The 22504-nt window shown below is 35.1% G+C and overlaps 3 protein-coding genes and 1 long non-coding RNA gene across 6 annotated transcripts; all 4 read left to right on the top strand.

Annotated features, from left to right (window-relative positions):
* Window positions 1-138: 138 nt before the first annotated feature.
* LOC111432077 (probable serine/threonine-protein kinase At4g35230) lies at window positions 139-3890 on the top strand. Its single transcript, XM_023068877.1, has 10 exons — window positions 139-363; window positions 466-686; window positions 767-902; window positions 1893-2026; window positions 2137-2242; window positions 2349-2434; window positions 2615-2800; window positions 2886-3044; window positions 3209-3322; window positions 3430-3890. Exons 1-10 carry the CDS (start codon window positions 282-284, stop codon window positions 3679-3681), a joined length of 1476 nt encoding a protein of 491 aa, XP_022924645.1. The 5' UTR covers window positions 139-281; the 3' UTR covers window positions 3682-3890.
* Window positions 3891-4446: 556 nt separating this feature from the next.
* Window positions 4447-11206, top strand: LOC111432086. 3 transcript variants are annotated; one of them, XR_002708603.1, is made up of 6 exons: window positions 4447-4532; window positions 6019-7026; window positions 7716-8006; window positions 8535-8693; window positions 8771-8861; window positions 11192-11206. It is a non-coding gene; the product is annotated as an uncharacterized LOC111432086 (long non-coding RNA). The 3 variants fall into 3 exon arrangements; XR_002708602.1 differs by lacking the exon at window positions 11192-11206 and having other exon boundaries at window positions 7815-8006; window positions 8771-8785; XR_002708604.1 differs by lacking the exons at window positions 8535-8693; window positions 8771-8861; window positions 11192-11206 and having other exon boundaries at window positions 4448-4532; window positions 7716-8222.
* Window positions 11207-13375: 2169 nt separating this feature from the next.
* On the top strand, window positions 13376-17671 carry LOC111432076 (ent-kaurenoic acid oxidase 2-like). The gene is made up of 7 exons (XM_023068876.1): window positions 13376-13706; window positions 15200-15677; window positions 15768-16031; window positions 16140-16308; window positions 16891-16997; window positions 17101-17222; window positions 17366-17671. The coding sequence occupies exons 1-7, from the start codon at window positions 13462-13464 to the stop codon at window positions 17469-17471; spliced, it is 1491 nt and encodes a 496-aa protein (XP_022924644.1). The 5' UTR covers window positions 13376-13461; the 3' UTR covers window positions 17472-17671.
* A 2119-nt stretch (window positions 17672-19790) lies between these two features.
* Window positions 19791-21178, top strand: LOC111432079 (E3 ubiquitin-protein ligase PUB23-like). Its single transcript, XM_023068879.1, has one exon. It carries the CDS (start codon window positions 19825-19827, stop codon window positions 21106-21108), a length of 1284 nt encoding a protein of 427 aa, XP_022924647.1. The 5' UTR covers window positions 19791-19824; the 3' UTR covers window positions 21109-21178.
* Window positions 21179-22504: the final 1326 nt, after the last annotated feature.

Raw genomic sequence — 22504 nt, 5'->3', positions numbered from 1 at the left:
GCTTCCTCCTCACCCATTTCATTGTTCCTCTCTCTCTCTCATCACGTGACTTTATCTCTCTCATCACGTGACTCTCTTACAAGTCACACTCCCCTAAGTCCACCCCTTTTAATGCTCTTTTTTTCCCTCTTCCCAAAACTTCCTCTTCTTTTTGACTTTGCCGCCCCCCATTTCCTCCCCTGGATCTCAATCTACTTTCTACTTCATTTTCACTGAATCTTCTTCACTAACTCATTCATTTTCTTTTTGCCATTTCTATTTCTCTATGTAAGCTTTCAATCATGGGCTGTTTTCAGTCCAAAACCGTTCATCTTCCTTCCCCAGACGACGACCTTCCCCCACCACAGTCCAAACCAGATCCAGGTATGTTTCTTGTTCTTAATACCTTTTAAAATCTCATGATTTCTGAGTTTTTGTTTTGGTTTTTTGAGTTCTGGATTCTGAAATTTTTGTCGATCTTTGAAGCTAATGGTGAAGAACTGGAAGTAGGGGAAGTCCCTGCATTCAAGAACTTTGAGCTAGTGGAGCTTCGAGCTGCCACTAATGGCTTCAGCTCAGAGTTGATTGTTTCTGAAAGTGGAGAGAAAGCTCCCAATGTTGTTTATAGAGGGAAGCTTCGAAATAATCGTTTGGTTGCCATTAAACGCTTCTCCAAGCAGTCATGGCCTGATCCCCAACAATTTGTGGTAATCTCTGTGTTTAAGCTCCACTCGTTCCATTTTGGAGTGATGTTTTGTTTGTTAATTGCATGTGATTTTGAACACAGACTGAAGCTTCTGGTGTTGGTAAACTGAGGTTTAAGAGATTGGTTAATTTAATTGGATGCTGTGCTGAGGGAGATGAGAGGCTGTTGGTGGCAGAGTACATGCCTAATGACACTCTTTCAAAGCATCTGTTCCATTGTATGGTTTGGTCTTTACTTCATTAACTCTTTGTTTCTTGAGAATATGTTTACTTCATTTCAAGTGTTTTGTGTACTCAAAATGGAAGATTCTGATATCGTCGAGTAATTTCGTTCGTTGTCTGCGTTTATTTATGATAGCTAAGGTGCCTGGATTGTACATTACATAAACTCCATGAGCTGTTGAGTGTATGGTGAGCTGGTGAGATATGTCATATATCAGGTAGGATTGAAGAGCTTTGTGGGAAAGAATGTAGTTAAGAAGAATGAGTCGGTTCTCTCTCTCTCGAGGATTGCTGCAATCTATCTATGATCATATGAATAAACCCGAAAAAGATAGTTTGGAAGGGCGTTTTGTTTCTATTTCCATTGAGGTGACCAAGAGCATTGTTGATTGACATGACCCACCACTAGCAGATATTCTCTGCTTTGGCCTATTATGTATTTTTGTCAGCTTTATCGTCAGCTTTATGGTTTAAAATGCGTCTACTAGGGAGAGGTTTCCACACCCTTATAAGAAATGCTTCGTTCCCCTCTCCAACCAATGTGGGATCTCACAATCCACCCCGTTGGAGGCCTAGCATCCTCGGGCATACTACTCCGTGTCTTGCTCTGATACCATTTGTAATAGCCCAAACTTACCACTAACAGATATTGTCCGCTTTGGTCTGTTACATACGCCGTCAGCCTCACAGTTTTAAAATGCGTCTACTAGGAAAAGGCTTCCACACCTTTATAAGAAATGCTTCCTTCTCCTCTCCAACCAATCTGGGATCTCACAAAAAGCCTGCTACCGGTCTTAGATAAAAAAATCATACCCTAATGGTTTACCTGGCATTAGTAACAGTTGGAGCTTTCATTATAAACCGGCCCTGTCTTTACCTACCCACCGCCCTTGTCTTAACATTCCTGTTCAGTTGAACTTTAGGATTTTTCATTATCTCAGCATGAAGATGTTCCAGTTTTTGAATGATTTTCCATTACAATGCAGGGGAGAAACAACCATTTCCTTGGGAGATGCGTGTTAGAGTTGCATATTACATAGCACAAGCACTCGATCATTGTAGCACAGAAAACCGAAAAATATATCATGATCTAAACGCGTACAGAGTTCTCTTTGATGAGGTAGACGTTCAAAGGCTATCGTTGTTTCTTTTAGTTTTAGCATTTTCAGATTACGAACGTCGGTCTGCCATGGATTATTCATTCATCAACTATAACATACTTTATTGCAGGATGGCAATCCTCGGCTATCCAGTTTTGGTCTGATGAAGAACAGTCGGGACGGAAAAAGCTACAGTACCAATTTAGCTTACACTCCACCAGAGTTTCTACGAACAGGTATATCACTAGAACATCTGAGCTTCTCACCGAGTTCTAAAATGCCCAGGAAAGGCATGCAAAGCGGCTCTTTAGCTAATTAGATGCTCAATTTTGTTTCTTTCAGGCAGGGTCATACCAGAGAGTGTAATCTATAGCTATGGAACCATTTTGCTCGACCTTTTAAGCGGGAAGCACATTCCTCCGAGCCATGTACGATAACTTTTGCCTCCGAGCCATGTATATTGAGTGAAACCGTCATTACTCGCCCCTTCTAGTGAATGATAACCGATCCATTGCTTCTCGAGCATAAGAATCTCATTCGAAATATGTTTTATAGAGCAATTTTCGCATCCCTTTTATATTGCTTGATCGCCTTTGTTATAATCACAGGCATTAGATCTGCTAAGAGGGAAGAATTTGTTACTGTTAATGGATTCATCCTTGGAAGGACAATATGGAGATGATGATGCTACTCAGTTGATTGATCTTGCTTCCAAATGTCTACAATACGAGGCAAGAGACCGTCCCGATGTAAAGTTCATTCTTTCAGCGGTGGCTCCTCTGCAAAAGCAGGAGGTAAACTTGTAAATGTCGTTTTGTTTTGTAACTCGAAAATTCTTTTATTCGCACTCACGGGTTTTTCTTAAAGTCGATATCATAGGTTGCATCGCTCGTACTAATGGGTTTGACAAAAACACCCGTGGTGTTGCCAACTATGCTTTCGGTACTCGGAAAAGCTTGTGTACGGATGGATCTTACTGCTGTACACGATATATTACTTAAAGTCGGATACAAGGACGAGGAGGGCGCGGAGAATGAAGTACGTTGTTACTACATTTATTATTACTTTTGCCTCTAATGTACGTTATGCTCGTTGTCTGCTTGCCCATCGTAAGGCTAATCCCGAGATGCTAAGAGACGACGGGTACTTCTAAACACCTCATGCCCTTATGTTAATGAATGCTTGCTTTGTTCAATTTACAGCTTTCATTCCAAGAGTGGACTCAGCAAGTGCAAGATATGTTGAACACGAAAAAGTTTGGGGATATTGCATTTAGGGACAAGGATTATAAAAACGCCATAGAGAACTACTCGAAGGTTCGTTCTTCTCTCTCGACTTCATAGCTCGTGTAGCACGGTTAGTTCTCAAAGCTGTCGTATTTCATTGTCTATAGTTAACATTATGATCATCTTTGAAACTGCAGCTAGTATCAATGATGTCGGTTCCTTCTGGTACCGTGTTTGTGAGACGAGCGCTCTCCTACTTGATGGTTGGTCAACCGGAGCTCGCATTGAGAGACGCCATGCAGGCTCAGGTATGCTTGCCTGAGTGGCCGACTGCGTTCTATATGCAGGCTCTTGCACTCTCGAAACTAGGAATGGAATCGGACGCACAGGACATGCTCAACGACGGAGCATCGTTCGAAACAAAGAAGCAGAACATATGGCGTAGTTAAACGGGAAAGATCTCGAGAAGCCGAGTTCTTGGTTAACTCCTGATGTTTTAGTTGGAGATATGTATAAAAGCATCCATCAAAGAGAGGAGCTTCTTGTGTTCTTGTGTTGTTTGGGGTTTGAACTTAAAAAAATTTCTTATGCTTACCTGCAAATTGTTATTGTATGTATTTATTAGAAGATATAGCGAATGAAAATGAAGTTTTTGCAATTTTGCCCCCAAAAAGTTTAAAATATCATTTTGGTCCCTATACTTAAATCTATACTAATTTATATTTTTGTCCCTGCACTTTTAATAAATTTTAGTTTAGTCTTTGAAAATTAATTTTTTTTGTTTAATAAATTCACAATTTTTTCCGACACAAAATTTAAATTTATATCTAATAAATTAATTAATTTCTAAAAATTTTAGAGGCGGTGGACATAAAATTAAAATATCTTCGAAATTGATGAACGAGATTATATTAATTTTTATGATGAATTTTATATATTTAATCTAAAACTTTAATTAATAAATGAATCAATTTATATTATTTTCTCGCTGAAATTGGAAATTTATGATTAAAATTGATATAAACGATTAAATTTTGGGTTAAAATATATTAAAAAAAAAAGAAAAAAAGAAAAACCATTGGTTATTAAAACAAAAAGAAAAAAGAAAAAAGAAAAAAAGAAAAAAGACCGTGTTCCACGACCTGAGGGATTAGTTTAAAAATGTAGACATGGCCCACATTAAATACGGAGTTTCCAATCGTTTTTTTTTTCAAATAATTAAATGGGTATATATATATATATATATAGGTCCGGTCGTTCAATCGATTCCAGACAGTGTTACGCATTGCCCGCTCTCTAGGTATTTCCTCTCTTCCTTCGAATTTTCGCTTGTTTTTATTTTTTCCCTCTTTTGATCGATGATTTTCTGTTACGAGTTTAATTTTCGTATAAGTTTTGTTTAATCTGCTCATGATCTTTGTTTTGGTTTTAAACGTCTTGGTTGGAAATCATTCGTTCTCTGTAATCGCGAAAAGACGTGGAATTCATGGTTATTCAAAAGTCGATTTCGTTCTCAGAGATATTGATAGATTGCTGTCGAACTTTTAAATTGGGAAATTCAAATTTTAGCATCTAGTCAATCGGTAGGGTGTTGGAATTTAGGATTCACCGACGGAAAATCATGAAGGTGGAGTCTCTAGATTGTACAAAACATGGCGTTTTTTAATTCAAATTAGGTGCTGCAGTTTTTTTAGGATTATTGAATTCAATTTTCTGGCGATTTACTTCACAATAGAGATAATAGAGGTGTATGGTGTCCAGTTTCCCTCAATATTTGTCAACCATTCTGTTGGAAATTGGAATCATTCCTTCGCTCTATCATAATCCGGGAGTTTAGTTGCGATGGTACAGTTTTTTTTTATACGTGCTTAAAATAGCAGGTGCATTTATTTTACCATATAGTTTCGAGGGTCTGCTAGTTGGTAAATTTTGCGCCTAAATGTTTGGGACCTTCTGCGTTTTCTGACGGCAACAAGAAACATTTTCTCTTGGCCTGGAGTTTAGCAGAATCGAGTCTCTCTTCCTGCTTGGTGGACAGATTTTAATGTATCTCTAAGTTTGAAAAAGTTTCTTGCTATGTTTTGTTCAACATGTCTAAAACTTTTATGGATTTGATTCGAGAATTGCAAATGATTCGAGTATATTTTTAATTGCTATGGAATTTACAAATTATTACTGCATATAAAATGACCTGTTTAAAACTGTGACTAAAAGACCAATCAGGTTAAGTATTGTCAAGATAAGGTTGGGAAGCTACATTTGGATTAAGTTATTATTCTTATTTTATCATGTTATTGTTACAAAAAAATGCAGGTCGTAAATTTTTTCCTGGTTAGAATGGGAATAAATGGAGTAATGAATTAGTAAATAAGCTGGTTGCCTGTGCTTTTCTCTTTCTCTTATTCGTTTCAATTGTTTCGTTTCTCTATTCTGCTCTAGGTGTCCTATACTATAGATCATAAAAGAGTTCTAGTTGATCAAACTCCAGGCCCCACATAAGTGCACCATAAAGGAGTTTTGTGTATTCAATATAGGAAATGTGATTAGAGTGCATTAGAGCAAGCAGTTGAGTTTAAATTTATTATGTCAAGGTTCATACCTCCTTTTATTGTGCTTAAGTAATTTTTTGAAGTGGAGGGCTTCTTCAAACAACAAGGAGGGGTGTGATTGTGTTTGGAAATTTTGCTCGTCTATTTTGTTGCCATAAATTGCCAGTGCCGTCAATAGATTGTTGCATAGCTTCTGTACTTTTGACAAGCTAGAATAACATAGTGAGTTACTCGCAGAAAATAAAGCAGAGTGCCATTTTATGGATATAACAGTACCTGGTGGGAATGATCCTGAGGAAGTGACTCGTGAGTTGCTTATCGCCATTTCTTACGAGGAACCAGAAACAACTCTCTCTTCCAAGCGATCATCTGGAAAGCTCAGTAGCGAAAACCTCAATCTGGTCAACGGGATAGACCACAATCTGGTGGAAGGGAAAGAATATGATGTAGAGAAATATAGATCTGAGCTGATAGCTATTTCCTTTCTTGAGTCACCACCTGAAATTGGAAGTGGAACCGTGACCGAACTCAAGGGTTAGTGCCTGGACGTCCGTTATCATAAATGTATACGTTCTTATGTAAAAATGGTACTAATCTAAGTTCATGGATGTTGTTGTTATGACTGTAGAGCAATGCTGTCCATGTTCGTTGTTTTTGTAACATAAACCCTCTGCACGGGTTGTCTGTCTGTACTATCTTGTGGAAACTTATTGCTGTGTGAACCCAATGAATGAACTTGGTACTCAGCATTTTTCTTATACATTTATGTCATTATATTGTAATATCATACAGTGGTGCCTTAAATATTGTATATAGCTTATACATTGTATGTTAATAGTTTCAAACTAATTATTGTTTCAGGTAGTTTATAGTTAAGATAATTGAGTTTATTACTTGAGGAGAGTCGTTTGATATCTATGCTAACTATTCGGCCGGCTTGGTTAGTTTAGTTGCATAACATTGTTATGTGCTTGTTATACTGCTCATTGTTTCTGAGTGGTTCGTTTTTTGTCAAAAACCTGATTCCAAACTATTCTCCTGACTGAAGTTTGTAAATCCAGCCAAAATTTAGCAAATGGTTGCACAATTTTCTTGGAATGCTGAAAGAATTGAAAAATGATCTTTAGTTATGAATGAGACAGGTGAAAAATGGGGCGACAAAATCTGACTTGCAGATTGATGGAGAACGGTGGAAACAACCAGGATCCTTGGTAGCCTTTCGACATCAGATTCACAAGAAATAGAGTGAGTTAAGGACACATGAGTTCCATTTTGGGTGAATTAGTTAATAAGCTTGCTGCTTGTGTTTTTTACTCCATCTCCTTTTCATTTCAATTGTTTCTTTTCTCTATCCTGCCTTAGCTGAGTTGATCAAACTCCAGGCCCGACAGAAGAGCACCGTAAGGGAGTTTTGTGCATTTAGTTTAGGAAATGAGATTAAAGTGCATTAGAACAAGCGGCGTAATTTAAAATTATTAGTTCAAGGTTCATACCTCCTTTTATTGTCCTTTAGTAATTTTTTAAAGGTCTGGTTTTTGTAGTCTTGTTGAGTCAGGTTGCTGCTAGAATATTGATTCTTTGCTTTTATTGAGTCTTGGCTGTGACGTCAACAACAATGCATGCAACTTAGACTAGAGTACCTGCTTAATTTCAAATCTGCTGTTCTTCTGAATTAGTCATTGTATGTATGAGTTTTTCCATGCAAAACCTGCACACAATTTCAATGGACATCTAAAGATCATTCGCCTGTTTGATTAACTGCAATCAAATTATGCATTCCTTTCCTCCCAATTTTCTTGGTCGCTGTTGTGTGCTTGTCTATATGTGCTGTAAGACTCTAGTTACTGCATTTACCTGGTAGGTCTTTTGAAGTTCAAGGGGTGTGACTGTGTTTAGAAATTTTGTTCATAATTTTTGTCGTCATTCATTGCCAGTGCCGTTAATAGTTCATTGCATAGCTTCTGCACATTTGTCCAAGCTAGAATAATATAGCTTCTGCACGTCGCTTATTGCCATCTCTTACGTGGAACCAGTAACAATTTTCTCTTCAAAGCAATCATCTGGAAAGCTTGGTAGCGAAAACCTCAATCTGGTCAATGAGATAGACTACAATCTGGTGAAAGGGAAAGAATACAATGATGATAAATATAGATCTGAGCTGACAGCTATTTCCTTCCTCGAGTCACCACCTGAAATTGGAAGTGGAACAGTGGCCGAACACAAGGGTTAGTGACTGGACGTCGATTGTATACGTTCTTATGTAAAAATGATACTAATCTAAGTTCATGAACGTGTTGTTATGTCTGTAGAGCAATGCTGTCCATGTTCTTTGTTTTTGTAACATAAACCCTCTGCACGGGTTGTATGTCTATACTATCTTGTGGAAACTTATTGCTGTGTGAATCCAATGAATGAACTAGGTACACAGCATTTTTCTTTTACATTTGTGTCATTTTATTCTAATGTCATACAGTAGTGCCTTAAATATTGTATATAGGTTATACATTGTATGTTCATAGTTTCGAACTAATTATTGTTTCAAGTAGTTGTAGGTGAGACGTTTGAGTTTAGTATTTGATGAGAGTCGTTTGGTATCTATGCTAACTATTCGGCTGGTTTGGTTAGTTTAGTTGCATAAGATTGTAATGTGCTTGTTAGACCTCGGTCATTGTTTCTGAGTGGTTTGTTTTTTATTGTTAGTGTCGAAAACCTGATTCCAAGCTGTTCTCCTAACTAAAGTTTTGTAAATCCAGATTCCAAAATTTAGCAAATGGTTGTACAAAGTTCCTGGAATGCTGAAAGAATTGAAAAATGATCTTTAGCTATGAATGAGACAGGTCAAAGATGATGGAGAACGATGGAAACAACCGGAATCATCGGTAGCCTTTCCACATCAGATTCACAAGAATAGGGTGAGTGAAGGGCATATGAGTTTCATTTTGGGTGAGTCGGTTATAAATATGAATACTAACGTATGCACGTGAATCAGGTCAGGAGGCAGTGGGCGTCATTGATGAAAACAAAGAAACGGGTTTAAAGCATGCTGAAAGGCCAATCAAAGTGTTTGGAGAACAAATTCAGTTAAGTATTCTGAGGCTGTAAATTTTGTTGGGATTTGGACCAAACAGACACTTGGCTTTCATGATTTAGGCAAATGGGGCTCTGAATAATTCGTGGGGGTTGCAAAGGCTAAAATGCGGTGAAGAACAGGGAAATATTTAACCAAATCATGAAAATGGGGTTAAAAGAGGTTTTGATACTTAAAAGAGATGCAATAGTTTGACCTTGGGAACCATGGAGAGCACAATCTTAGGGCCATTTTTAGGATGCCAACAAACAAATTTCCTAAAAATTTTAGTTGGATTCCATGAATATGGTTGTTGTTGGAGCACAATATTTTAGGTAACCATCACACTTCAAGTCTCAGTTACCATATATTATTCTAACCTTTATCTATGAAGTTCGAGATAATATTGTAGTTTTGAAAAAAACATAGTATTTTTTAAACCTAGGATAGGATAGATTAGGAATATTTTTGGTAATTTAGCCCAAGAAAATCAACCAAATTAGGATGTGGGTTGGTGGGTGAACTGGAAATGGGAATGGGAAGTTAAATATTAAGATCCTACCTGGTGGTTTTGGAGTACCTAATGGAAAGGTTAGAGTTAATTAAGTATAATATTATTATTGCACTGTTAGTATAGTGCCCACAACCGAGGATAAGGATGAATCTTGAGCCTTTTGTCAATGGTAGGGAGTAAAAGTATCATTGACAAACCAAGAAAATCGACAAACCAAGTGTTAAAAAAACTCTGTAGGTTTGGACACGAGGATGGCGATTACAAAAGAGAAGATTATTTTTGTTTATAATCTCTTAAAAATTATCCCCACAAGACGCTGAACAAAACGGCCTCTTTGTACTACTATCCTTGTCGTATTTTAATGTATTAGACTTTTTAACACGATACATTGTTTAGAGACCAAACCCTCCCATCGAAACAGGCTTGAAACCGTAGCTTTTAAGAACTTGTCACTAAGGCAGGGGATTAACACCGTAACAAAGTAGACTCTTTTTCCCAGGGGCCTTGCATGCAAGAGGGAAGGGCTTTTTCCCTGGAGGTATCTGGATAATCAGGACAAATGATTTCTTGATCCCAAGGCCTTTACTTACTGTAAAAGAAAAAAAATCAACTGCTTACCATAAGGAGAGCTTCTAGATAGGAGAGCTTCTAGATAGGAGAGCTTCTAGATTATTTCCCCCCTTTTTTTGCTTTAATTCTTTTGTGGAAAATTTTAGTATTGTATAGCGTGGACTATTTTTCATATTATTCTCATATATTGATTCGTGTTAGCAGTATTTTTAAGAATTGAGAGAGGTAGGTTGTATGGCTTGACTAAAAAAATTCCAATTTGAGCTTGTCCCTTGTTGATTTGGCCCGAGAATAAGGCTAAGTTTGGAGTTGTGTATGCTAATGCCCCCATTGGACTGCTTGAAAAACATTTGAATTTGTGTTGGCCGCCGTATTTTGGTGTAAGAGTTTGCTTAAGATGTCAAAGTTAGAAGTTTGTTACTTAAATATTGAGATCCCTGACCGGCTAGAAAGGGGTGTAGAAACCTCTTCCTAATAGATGTATTTTAAAACCGCGAGGCTAACGACAATACGTAATGGACAAAAACGGACAATATCTGCTAGTAGTGGGATTGGATTGTTACAAATGGTATCAGAGTTAGACAACGAGCGGTTTGCCAGTGAGGACGCTGGGCCTCCAAGGGGGGTGGATTGTGAGATCCCACATCGGTTGGAGAGGGAAACAAAACATTTCTTATAAGAGTGTGGAAACCTCCCTCTAACAGACGTATTTTAAAACCGTGATGGGCCAAAGCAGACACTCCTTGGTTCATAGTTTGTTAGCAAAGCTTGTAGGAAGAGAACGAGAGAATACAAACTATAGAAATGGATGGTATATGGACTAAATTTACAGCAAAAATACATCCAACTCTTGTTATATTCATATCATTTTTAATGCAACAATCAATTCATATCAACTGTTAGATCTCCATAATTGAGGTGAACATCCTAATCCTTTCACTTTCACTCTACTATTTCCTTCTTTCCATCAATCTTTCTGTTGTTAAAAGGAACAATTTCAGCCTCTAATGGAAGAGAAATATGATGATGGGCCCTTTCCTGTTTTCATTTGAATTGAATTGGTTAATCTATCAATCAAACTGCCCTTAAACTCTCCAACATTAGGGAACAAATATGCCTAACTTAGCCATTATCATTATCATTGCCTTATCTGCCACTGTTTTCTTATCAAAGCATCTTCTGAGGACCATGCATTTCTTTGATTTGATTTGGATATATGCTCTGTAATAGTAACCTACATTCATCACTGGCTGCTGCAGGTGATGTGAAAATCAGCATCTTTGTCTCAGTCATTTTGTTGTTGCCGAGGAAAATCACTGTCAAAACAGGTTCTTTTTACCCTTCTGTAAAAAGATAAAGTCTGTTCCCATTAGGTTCCAGTAAATTTTTGTTTGAAGATTTGGAATCTTTCTGGAATTTTGTACTTTTACTTGCAATGGTTAATGTAAATATTTGATTCTTGGGGTAATTTTGTTTGAAGACTAGAGTTGTTTTATTAGCAAGTTTTTATGGTAATTCTTTTAATATATACGGTTTTTCATGCATTGAATGAAGAACAAAACTCTGGATAACTTTAAGGGATATACACTTTTGGGATAAGAACAATAAAGTTGGAACGGAACAAAAAGGACAGTAACGTAATTTTTTTTCTTTTTTGGTAAATTCCAAAAAAAATACATTTATTGGTTTCCATTTCTGAATACGCACCATTTTCTTAAGAGTGTATGTTGCAAATGATTATGAAGGGTGAAGTTACTTTTATGCCCTTAGTTCATTCTAGGTAAAATAATCTTTAATTTTTCACCAAATTAATTACTTTTCATCTTTTCCACAAACATTTTTTTACCAACACTTTGAACGAAGTATTTAAATAAGATCCATATTACATTGTTATTTACATGCTTGAAATCTCACCGTACATGAAAATCGACTGAAATTATTATATTATTATGCAGATTCTTAGTTAAAGTTTATATATTTCTACAGAGTTTACCAGATTTTGGTTGAAAAATGATTGAAATGACTGAGAAGCCCTCAGCTAGAATGATTTTCTTTCATTACATATACTTTTCTTAGTGATGAAACTCGATGGATTTCAGGATCTTAGTGAATTTGGTTACTACAAATTTCATGGTCTCAATTCCGATCGAGATCTAGATCAAACAAATTGATTGTATCACTGTTACCAAGTTCTTGATTCAACGAGTAACACCAACGGATGCAACCAAATTTTTCTCGACATTATAGAAAATGTTTTACCAAGTTCAATCGATGCGGCATTGAAAAGACGAACGGAATCAACAAGTAAAAAAAAAAAAAAACAATTGAATTTTGGGATCCTTTTTGGTTTATAAAGGCAGGGGCATAAATGTCTTTTCAAAATTTAATGGGTCTGAAAATACTATTTAAAAAAAAATGAACCCACTTTAACAAATGGAAACCAAAAGGAGGGCCACTTCGTTTGGATTTTTCCCCCCCAAAAAATAAATAAGAAAAAAACAATAATTAAAAAAAAATAAATATATGAACAACATTTCATTTTCAATTTCTTTCCAAATTTTCTTTATTTATTAATTTTCTTCTAGAACTTATTTATTGTATTACCAAAATTATGATTTATGGTGAGATATATCCAATGAATTATTACTTTTTGAATGATTTATTAATAATTCAATAATTTTGAAGCATAGCCTTCCTTATATGCATACAAAAATTACACCAAAACCTTCCCTTTTCTATTAACACAATTATTAAACTCGATTCATACCCTTTCATTCTTAGCCTAAGTAATCAATAAAACCCTCGTTAATTTAATTAACAATACAACATATCAAAATTTCTTAAAAAAAAGCATACTTTAAGTTCGATAATTACTAACGATGGGTCATATAACATGATTTTTTTAAGGATTACAATATATTGGTTATGAAATCATTAAAAAAAAAATGTATAAATCAAATTAATCAACATATAAATAAATATCATTACAAAAACTATGCATCTATTTAAAAAATCACATTAATAAAAAAAAAGATATTTATTAAAATATTCATATATATTACTCCAAAAGTATTTTTATAGCTTCTTTTAAAATATTAATTTTTGTCTATTTTAGACCTTATATTTTATAAATTAATAAAAAATAATAATGGGTATTAAATAATATTTTAAACATACATGACAGCCATGGTTATGAAAGAGAGGATTTTTCTTTACAAAGCATATCATTCCACGACACGTGACCTAGGTCACGTGACACTATATTATTAAACTTAAAAGAAAAAAAAAAGGCAGCAAATTTGATTGAAGTTAAAATAATTACTAGGCAGCAATATTTTACCAAATATAATAAGAATTGCCACGTAAGCAGCCAGATTTCATTTGTAGTGTGAGGGGTTCGTGTATAAATAGGAGACCTGTTGGAGGAAATTAGTCACTCCCTCTTTTCCTTCCACCCCTTTTAATATATATTTTTATATATAAATTTCTCTTTTTTTTTTTTTTTTTTTTAATTTGGGTTGAAAATTTGATGGAGTCGACTTGGGCTGTGGCCGCGGTGGTGACGGCGGTAGTGGCGGTGGCGACGGTGTTTTCGGTGTTGAAATGGGCGGCGAAGAGTTTGAATGAGTGGATATATGAGGCGAAATTGGGTGACCGGCGGTTGGCTCTGCCGCCGGGGGATTTGGGATGGCCTTTAATTGGGAATATGTTGGGTTTCCTTAGAGCCTTCAAGTCTAAGAACCCTGAAACTTTCATTGATGGCTATGTTTCCAGGTCATTATCTCTCTCTCTCCTCTTCTTTCCTTTCTCTCTCTACACCTTATTGGGAGTGGACGCCTCGATACGAGCGCCCGTCTCTCCCGACCTTTACATGCATGCTTAAATCGGTCGTTTTAAACCAGTTGAATTATGTTCGTGTTCTTATTTATCATATTCGTTTAATCCAATATTTTAGTATTTTTTTTGGAGACATGCATTTGTCAAGTTCATTTTTACGTAAAATATTATTTTAGTCTGTATACATTGAATCTCATTTCATTTTAGTTTTTTTTTTTTTTTTAATATTTTATTTTATCAATAAATTTTAAATTTGGGTTAATAGGTAAATTAATAATAAATATGAAAAGTAAAAAAAAAAAAATTATATATTAGCAGAATATATTTCAGTTTTAAAATTTATGTGAGTATGGGGCTATTTTAGTATTTTTACAGGTTGATGGGTTCAAATACCAAATTTGTATTTATTTTTAACTTATCTTTCTTCCTCGTGAAGAATTCTTTTTTTTTTTCTTTTTTTTATTGGTTTTGTCGTCATCACCATATTTTAAATAATAAGAAAAAAAAAAATCAAATATTGAGACCTTATTTTAAATATTGGTTTTATAAAATGTGTCAAATTATTTACGTTTCATCTATATAATTCAATTTTAAAATTATAATAAATTAATTTTTATTTTAGAATTTAAAATTAAAAAAAGTGTTTTTTTTACTCCACCCAATGGCTTGATTCAGAATGCATGACGATAAAAAACTCGACTTATTTTTAGTGGGCAAATTTATAATCCAAATCTCTTAATTATAAAACTATATTAAAAATATTAAAAAGTTTAGTATAAAATATAATATACGAAAAACTATGTATATATACATACATACATACGTGTGTGTAATTGGACTGACACATTGGGTCTTGACAGGTCGATCCGATCTAAATATGGTTCAAATAAGTTAGTCTAGTCCAATAAATAAATGAGTTGGGTTGGGTCGAGTGGATTATTATTTTTTTTTTTTGTTTTTTTAAAGTTTTATTAAATTTTAAACAAATAATTTCAATATTATTAAATAATTGAGTCGACTTCCATCGACTATTTAAACATATTGTTAAAGAAATTAGGTTGAATTTGTAAATTTTTTAAAAATAATAAATTGAAAATAGTATTTATTGGGATGATTTCCATGTCGGTGTGGATACATGATTGATGATCAATTTATTTATTTAATTGTTTTTTTTGGTGCAAAGGGGACAATTTCTGATATTATGTTTGCTCAATTCTAGGAATCCTCGTCTCATCATTCTCTAGGTTTCCTTACAAACATAATGCGTTAAAATTTTAAAAAATAAAAATAAAAAAATATTATTTTTTATATTTATGACAAATAAAATAAAGATATAAAAATTTTAAATTAAATTTTGAATATCTGATGATACCATATTTTATGAAAATGTAATTCTAATAATTAATTATTTACTCAACAATTAATTACAGGTATGGGAAAACCGGAGTGTACAAGGTTCATTTGTTTGGAAACCCTAGCGTGGTCGTGACGACGCCGGAGACATGCCGGAAAGTTTTGACGGACGACGAAGCGTTCCAGCCTGGCTGGCCACGCGCGGCCATAGAGCTCATTGGAGAGAAGTCTTTCATTCAAATGCCGGAAGAAGAACACAAGCGTCTCCGCCGCTTAACCTCTGCTCCGGTGAACGGGTTCGAGGCGCTGAGCAATTACATTCCTTACATCGAAAAGAATGTATTGGAATCGTTGGAGAAATGGTCTAAAATGGGGCCAATCGAATTCTTAACTCAACTTCGTAAGCTTACTTTCACCGTTATCATGTACATTTTCCTAAGCTCTGAGAGCGAACCGGTGATGGAGATGTTGGAGAAGGAGTATACTCGGCTTAACTATGGAGTTCGAGCCATGAGAATTAACCTACCTGGATTTGCTTACCACAAAGCACTCAAGGTATTTGATAATATGCCTCAATCAATTTCGAAAATGTAGTTTGGATTCTGGAATTTGTTCGATCAATTAAACCACCGATTACTTGTTTAGGCTCGGAAGAATCTTGTGGCTGCGCTGAAAGGAATTGTGACTGAGCGAAGACGGCAAAAATTGGACAAATGGGCGCCGAAGAGGAAGGACATGATGGACCAACTGATCGATATTGAAGATGAAAATGGCCGGAAATTGGACGACGAGGAGATCATCGATATTCTGATTATGTACTTGAATGCAGGCCATGAATCTTCAGGCCACACCATGATGTGGGCGACTATTTTGTTGAATCAACACCCTGAAGTTCTCAAGAAAGCCAGGGTATGTACACAATTAGGAACTTAATTAGCCTGTTTGGTTACTCAAGATCATGCCATATTTTCTCATATGAGATCAATCCTGATAGCAATTTGTTTAAAAACTGAACAGGAAGAACAGGAAGCGATTGTGAGGAACAGGCCTGCAGGTCAAACGGGATTAACATTGAAAGAATGCCGGGACATGGAATATCTCTCAAAAGTTGTTGATGAGACTCTTCGCTATGTATCATTCTCCCTTGTTGTTTTCAGAGAGGCACAAATGGATGTCAACCTCAATGGTATATATCTCTCTCTCTCTGTCTCTCTTTCTAAATTACTAGATGATTTGGATTAGAACAATGTGGTTATTTGCAAGAGACATCAAAGTTTTGGTTTAGCATCATGGGGCATCTTAGAGATGAACTGTAAAAGTATCTTGAATTAGTATCGGGTAATTATTAGGAGTATGCTTGTGAAACCCCACATCGATTGGAGAGGAGAACAAGTGCAAGCAAGGACGCTTGGCCTCGAGGGGAGGGGGGTGGATTGTGAGATCCCACATCGGTTGGGGAGGAAAACGAAACATTCTTTATAAGGGTGTGGAAACCTCCCCTAGCAAACGCGTTTTAAAAACTTTGAGGGAAAGCTCAAAAGAGAAAACCCAAAGAAGACAATATCTGCTAGTACTGAGCTTGGACTATTACAAGAAACCTCTCCCTACAATATGTGTTTTATAGTTTCGAAGGGAAGCTCAAAGAGGACAATATCTGCTAGCGGTGGGCTTGGGTTATTACAATATTGATTTTCAAATCCGTAGCGGGATTACAACGGTCTCTTTCTATGTCATGATTGTATGTATGGTCTGTGTGTGGTGGCTGCAGGTTATCTAATTCCCAAGGGTTGGAAAGTGCTGGCTTGGTTCAGAAGCATTCACTACGACAGTGAAGTTTACCCAGACCCAAAGAAATTTGATCCCTCAAGATGGGATGTAAGTTAAACAAAAACCACAGTTTCTTTAAACCTTTTTATAAGAATCAAAGGAAAACAACCCATCTCTAATACGTTAAATCCACTGTGTGTTTGGCATACAGGGATTTGTTCCAAAAGCAGGAGAGTTTCTTCCATTTGGAGCAGGAAGCAGGCTATGCCCAGGAAACGATTTAGCCAAGTTGGAGATCTGCATTTTCGTTCATTATTTTCTCCTCAACTACAAGTAAGTAGTAGTATTACACTGCTTGTTCTTCTTGTTCTTCGTGTTCTTCGTGTTCTTGTTCGTGTTCTTCTTGTTCTTGTTCTGTTGTTGGAAGCTAATGAGTTTTTACATTGATTTGTTGTTGTTTGGGTTGAAAATTACAGTCTTGAATGGCTGACCCCTGACTGTGAAATCCTGTATCTGCCCCATTCGAGGCCCAAGGACAATTGCATGGCTAAAATCACCAAGAAGTCCAGCGTGGCTGCGTGATGGGTGTTCTCTACTGCTCATCCCCACACAGGAAGAAGTTTAGGTTTTATGTACTATATAATGGTGTTCTTACTATTTAAGCCCACACAGCAAGAACATGTATGATATGACATGTCTTGCCTTCTCCTTGTGTCGTCTGTAGTCAGTTCTGTACTGGAATTCTGGTTCAAATAAATTAGAAGGTTCTCTTCCTTCTCGTCCATTCATGTTCTATACTTTCAAAACGAATAAAACGATAATCGGTGTCTTATCTATTGAATTAAGCTCAAGTAAGACCTTCCGACTTGTAGAAAGCCCACATCTAAGTTCCATAGCTTTTAGTGTCTTATCTATTGAGCTAAGCTCGAGTAATACCATTTCGTTTTGATAAAAGGCCCACACCTAAGCTCCATAGCTAGGTCCCCGGTCCCAATCATGATTTTCTTACTCCCCATTCTCTTTTTAGCCCGTGATGAGTAAAGAGGAATTCGAAACATCATGGTTTGTAGCCAAGTGGTCTATTCCTCTCGGCTACAAGGACCGAGTCCTCAAAAAATATTTACCTCTTTTTAAAATTTACAAATTTATTAGGTTGAATTTGAAACTAAAAAACTCATATTATCCATGAACAAATAATTTTATATTTACTAGTTCAGTTAATTTTCTTTTTTAAATATATACATATATATATATATATTAAGCTCAAAATTAAAATTTTGTTATTTATTAGGCATATTTAAAATAAAATATTTATTTATTATTTAATTTTATAATTATAAAAAAAATGAAAAAAATAGACGAGAAATAAAAGCATCGACTTTTGTTTCAACCTACGAAATGTGATTATTTATTATTATTTAAAATTAATAAATATTTTAGACTGATTCAAGTGTCCAGAGAGGATTAATGAATAAACATTTTCCCACATTTTTGGTTTAAATAAATAAATAAATAAATAAATAAAATTGAAATAATGAAAATAGATATAAAATTGTGTTAAGCTCAGCAAGTCTTTCGGATCTAATTCAATTTACAATACTTTCCCCTTTTTCAAAAGTCAACTTCCCAACCTTAGTCTCTATTTTGCTTCTTTGCTTTATTTTCACTTTTTTTTTTATTGATTTAAATTATATATATAAACATTTATAAAGTCAAACCCATAAACCACAATTATAAAATTAAAATATGGAAAGTAAATATTGATATACATACGCCATTAAGTTTGAGGGTAAAACGGTAATTTCATCATAATTTTATGAGAAATTTTAGTTAAGTAAATATGGGGTATCGAGATTCAAACTTCCAAGCTAAAAGAACGAGTTATACTACTCTCAACTCTTAATCTCGACAACGACTGTGGAGTATAGATTTGAACTTCTAATACGAAAGAAAATAATAGATGTTAACTACCACCGAGCTATACATCTCTCGACTCCTAACCTTGAAACTTCTTTTAGTACAACAGTTGTTGAATTTTCAATATGAACGGAAATAATAGATGTTAATTAACGTCGAGCTATGCTGGAATATCCGTTCCGACATTTTTTTTTCATAAAATTGTTGGGCTGGTTTGAAAGCAATAAAAAATGTGTGCATGCCCTACATGCGGTGCACCCAACTCATGCAATTAGGGCTGAGTTGGTTCAACAACAAATTAAGGAGAACAATGATAAAATTACCAAATAAAAATGGTCAAATTTCAATTTTGGTATATTTTGGTGGAAATATTGCATTTTTGGTATGTCCATCACAAATCTCCTCTTTTTTTATTATTAAAAATTAAAAAAAATAACAATAACGGTCATATTCAAATTTGCATATGATTTTAAAATAAATTAAACTATTTTGTGGGAATAATAAAAATAATTTTTACTTTACAAAAGGGTTGAATTTGTATGGCTCGAGATTGAAAAATCGAACTTATATTCTCTTCGTATTTGTGACGTAATCTTTTAAAAAAAAATTAATTATAATTATTATTCGGGTAATATATATATAATTGCCAGTAACATTATTACCTTTGACTTTTATAAATATTTAATAAAAATATTGAGACCCGAACACTCAATATTTTAAAAAATTTAATCGATATTTACGAGGTCAAAAATAATTATACAAAAATTTTAGGGAAAATTAGAGAAAAACCAAAAAATGAAGGGGGAATATTGCAAATACGAAGAAATAAAATTTAATTTATTTAAAATATATAGACGTTTTGTATTGCTTCCCATTTATAACATAACAGCTAGCAAAACCCACCGATTTTCATTTGACTTTTATTTATTTTAATATATTTTTTTAGGAAAATATTAAAATAAAAATTGTCAAAAGGTTAAGAGATTCCCTATAAGACCATCTTCTCGTCTTCTCGCCAATGGAGCGATTTGCAGATACAAACCTTCGATCATCAATGGATTCCGATTTTCCTCCTCTTTTCCGATGCCCCATTTCCATGGAGCTCATGGAAGATCCCGTTACGATCTCCACCGGCGTCACCTACGAGAGAAAGAGCATTGAAAAATGGCTTTTCACTTACAACAAAAGAACATGTCCGGCGACGATGCAGACCGTCGCCGTCGGCGAGAACGACTTCGTTATGACTCCTAATCTCACGCTCAAACGCGTCATACTCGCTTGGAAAATCAACGAGTCTTCCTCGTCGCCGGCGACGGCGATCGATCAAGTCCAATCGCTTCTTGCCACTGTTGAGTCTTCTCCGTTTAAGGTGAGTTCGTTGAGGAAATTGCGATCGATGATCGAAATGAGGGATGAGGTGAAATCGGAATTTATTCGATTGAATGGGATAGGGATTGTTGTAAATGTTGTGGTTCAAATTCTCATCGATTGTTCTGATTTCTCGACGTTGGAGGCCTGTGAGGAGGCTTTGGGAGTTCTGTCTCAGTTTCCAATTTCAAATGAAGACAAACTGTTCGACGAAATGTCTAAGAGAGAAGAATGGATGAAATCCGTAGCTATTGTTCTACAAAGGGGGAGTGCAGAAGGGCGTTTTTACGCCGTGAAAATCCTCAGAAATATTGCCAAAAACACCAATTACAATTGGGGATTTGTTATGGAAGAACAGGGGATTGATCTCTTCAAGCCATTGTTGGAGCTTGTATCAGACGAATTTCCGACAAAGTCAAGCTCGTGTGCATTGGATGTAATGATAGAAATTCTAGCATCATCGAAGAGGAGCCGAGTAAAGGCGATCGAGGCCGGTGCCGTGTGGATCCTGATCGAGCTCTTACCGGAGTCAAGCCGATCGAAATGCGAGAGAATGCTGCAGATTCTGCAGAGTTTATGCGAATGTGCAGAGGGGAGATTGGCTTTGGTGGAACATGGGATGGGAATAGCGGCTGTGACTAAGAAGATTTTGAATGTTTCAAATGTAGCAACAAAAATTGGGGTCAAGATCTTGCTTTGGATTAGTAGTTTTCACCCCAAGGAGAGGGTTGTGGAGGAGATGATGGCTTGTGGGGCAGTGAAGAAGCTGCTGATGATACTTCACATGGCCAGCGGCGGTGTCGGTGGCGGTGGCCGGAGTTCAACAAAGGAGAAGGTGATCAAGATTTTGAAGATGCATGGGAGTTCATGGAGGCGTGGCCCTTGTTTTCCTTGTGAGTTGAAGTATTATTTGAAGCTTGTGAATGATGATTGATATTCATATTGATATTGTTCTTCCTAAACAATCAACATACCATAGGGAAAAGAAAATAAAGTATTTTGTGTCACTTTTTCTTTTTTCTCAATGTTTGATTGGGTTTTGGAAATATATACTAATTCAATAGTACATAGTTTTATGAACGCCTCCAATTTTCTCCTAGTTTTTGTATGTGTAAAGATGCAGATGCACACAATATTGTTGAGCTTTTTCTTTCGGCCTTCCTCTCTTTGAGTGCTTCCCCTCAAGCTTTAAAACACGTCTGATAGGAGAAGGTTTCTACACCTTTATAAATGGTAGTTTGTTCTCCGACCAACAACGTGGGACATCACAATACTAATTTACAATACTAATTTGTTGTTTTTTCAATGTTAATTTATAAATTTATATCAATTTGAATCTAATTTTACTCGTTAAAATCTATATTATCGAGGCCAATAATTCTAATCCATTCACTTTTATTAAACTAAAGAAAAAAAAAACTCAGGAAAAGAAATTTGATTCAAACCGATACATCATTATGCATTGAACTAATAATTACAATTTCCAATAATTTACCAAAGTAAATAAACGTCATTTTAAAAAATTATCTAATTCATCTAAAAAGTTATTCAAAAACATAATAAAAATTTATAGATTTATTAAATACAAAATTAAATTATCTAAAAATAAATAAATTTTTAACACATTAATATTTTTTAAAATTTGAAAATGGGTAAGTGTCCACAATGTAATTATTTTGACCAACGGATCTTTTATTTTGTGGAAATTGAAGTAATAATATTTAAATAAAATTTGAAAGCAGCGGAGATTTGGTGGATTTAAAAATAATAATAATAATAAAATTCCTTTTCCCATGATGTTTTGTTGTAGCCTTATTGAAGACTTTTGCATAAACAGGAGGAATGCACTTTCATTATTCTCCACTTTTTACAGTTTGGTTCCGTCTTTTTATGCAATTCTACTCATTTTACCTCCAAAAATAGTCAAACCCCACTTCATCACCTTTTTTATTTACTTTTTTTTTCATTTTCTTTTGTATGCATAATAATTCAAATGCTTATGTTGGAAGCAAGAACACATTAATTACCTTCCCAACCCAATCCATTTAACCCAACCACTTGAAGTCACCTACCTCATTGGAGTTAATTTAGGGTAAAGTACACAAAAAGGAAAACAAATTGCTCTTCAAACTTTGCCCTTTAATTAAAATATACTCGAAATTTTTAATAATTGGTATATACATTTGATCCTTTATAAACGTTTAAATCTTACCTTCAATGTAGCGGTGGCTATGGAGGTTGAAACAGTGTCTATTCTAAGTCATAACCACATAGGTTACTTGTTCGTTCTCGTTCTTGTTCTTGTTCTTGAATAATTATGAATTAACCTC

Source organism: Cucurbita moschata, unplaced genomic scaffold (genome assembly GCF_002738365.1).
Source record: "Cucurbita moschata cultivar Rifu unplaced genomic scaffold, Cmos_1.0 Cmo_Scf00037, whole genome shotgun sequence".
In the NCBI taxonomy this organism is placed as follows: domain Eukaryota; kingdom Viridiplantae; phylum Streptophyta; class Magnoliopsida; order Cucurbitales; family Cucurbitaceae; genus Cucurbita; species Cucurbita moschata.
This window is presented reverse-complemented; position numbering and strand designations above follow the sequence as displayed.

Coding starts and splice junctions, on each gene's coding strand:
- LOC111432077 (XM_023068877.1), top strand. CDS start 282: ATGGGCTGTTTTCAGTCCAAAACCGTTCATCTTCCTTCCCCAGACGAC. Junction 364..465: donor ACAGTCCAAACCAGATCCAG/GTATGTTTCTTG, acceptor CGATCTTTGAAG/CTAATGGTGAAGAACTGGAA. Junction 2,435..2,614: donor AGCACATTCCTCCGAGCCAT/GTACGATAACTT, acceptor TTATAATCACAG/GCATTAGATCTGCTAAGAGG.
- LOC111432079 (XM_023068879.1), top strand. CDS start 19,825: ATGGAGCGATTTGCAGATACAAACCTTCGATCATCAATGGATTCCGAT.
- LOC111432076 (XM_023068876.1), top strand. CDS start 13,462: ATGGAGTCGACTTGGGCTGTGGCCGCGGTGGTGACGGCGGTAGTGGCG. Junction 16,032..16,139: donor AAGTTCTCAAGAAAGCCAGG/GTATGTACACAA, acceptor AAAACTGAACAG/GAAGAACAGGAAGCGATTGT. Junction 16,998..17,100: donor TTGATCCCTCAAGATGGGAT/GTAAGTTAAACA, acceptor TTTGGCATACAG/GGATTTGTTCCAAAAGCAGG.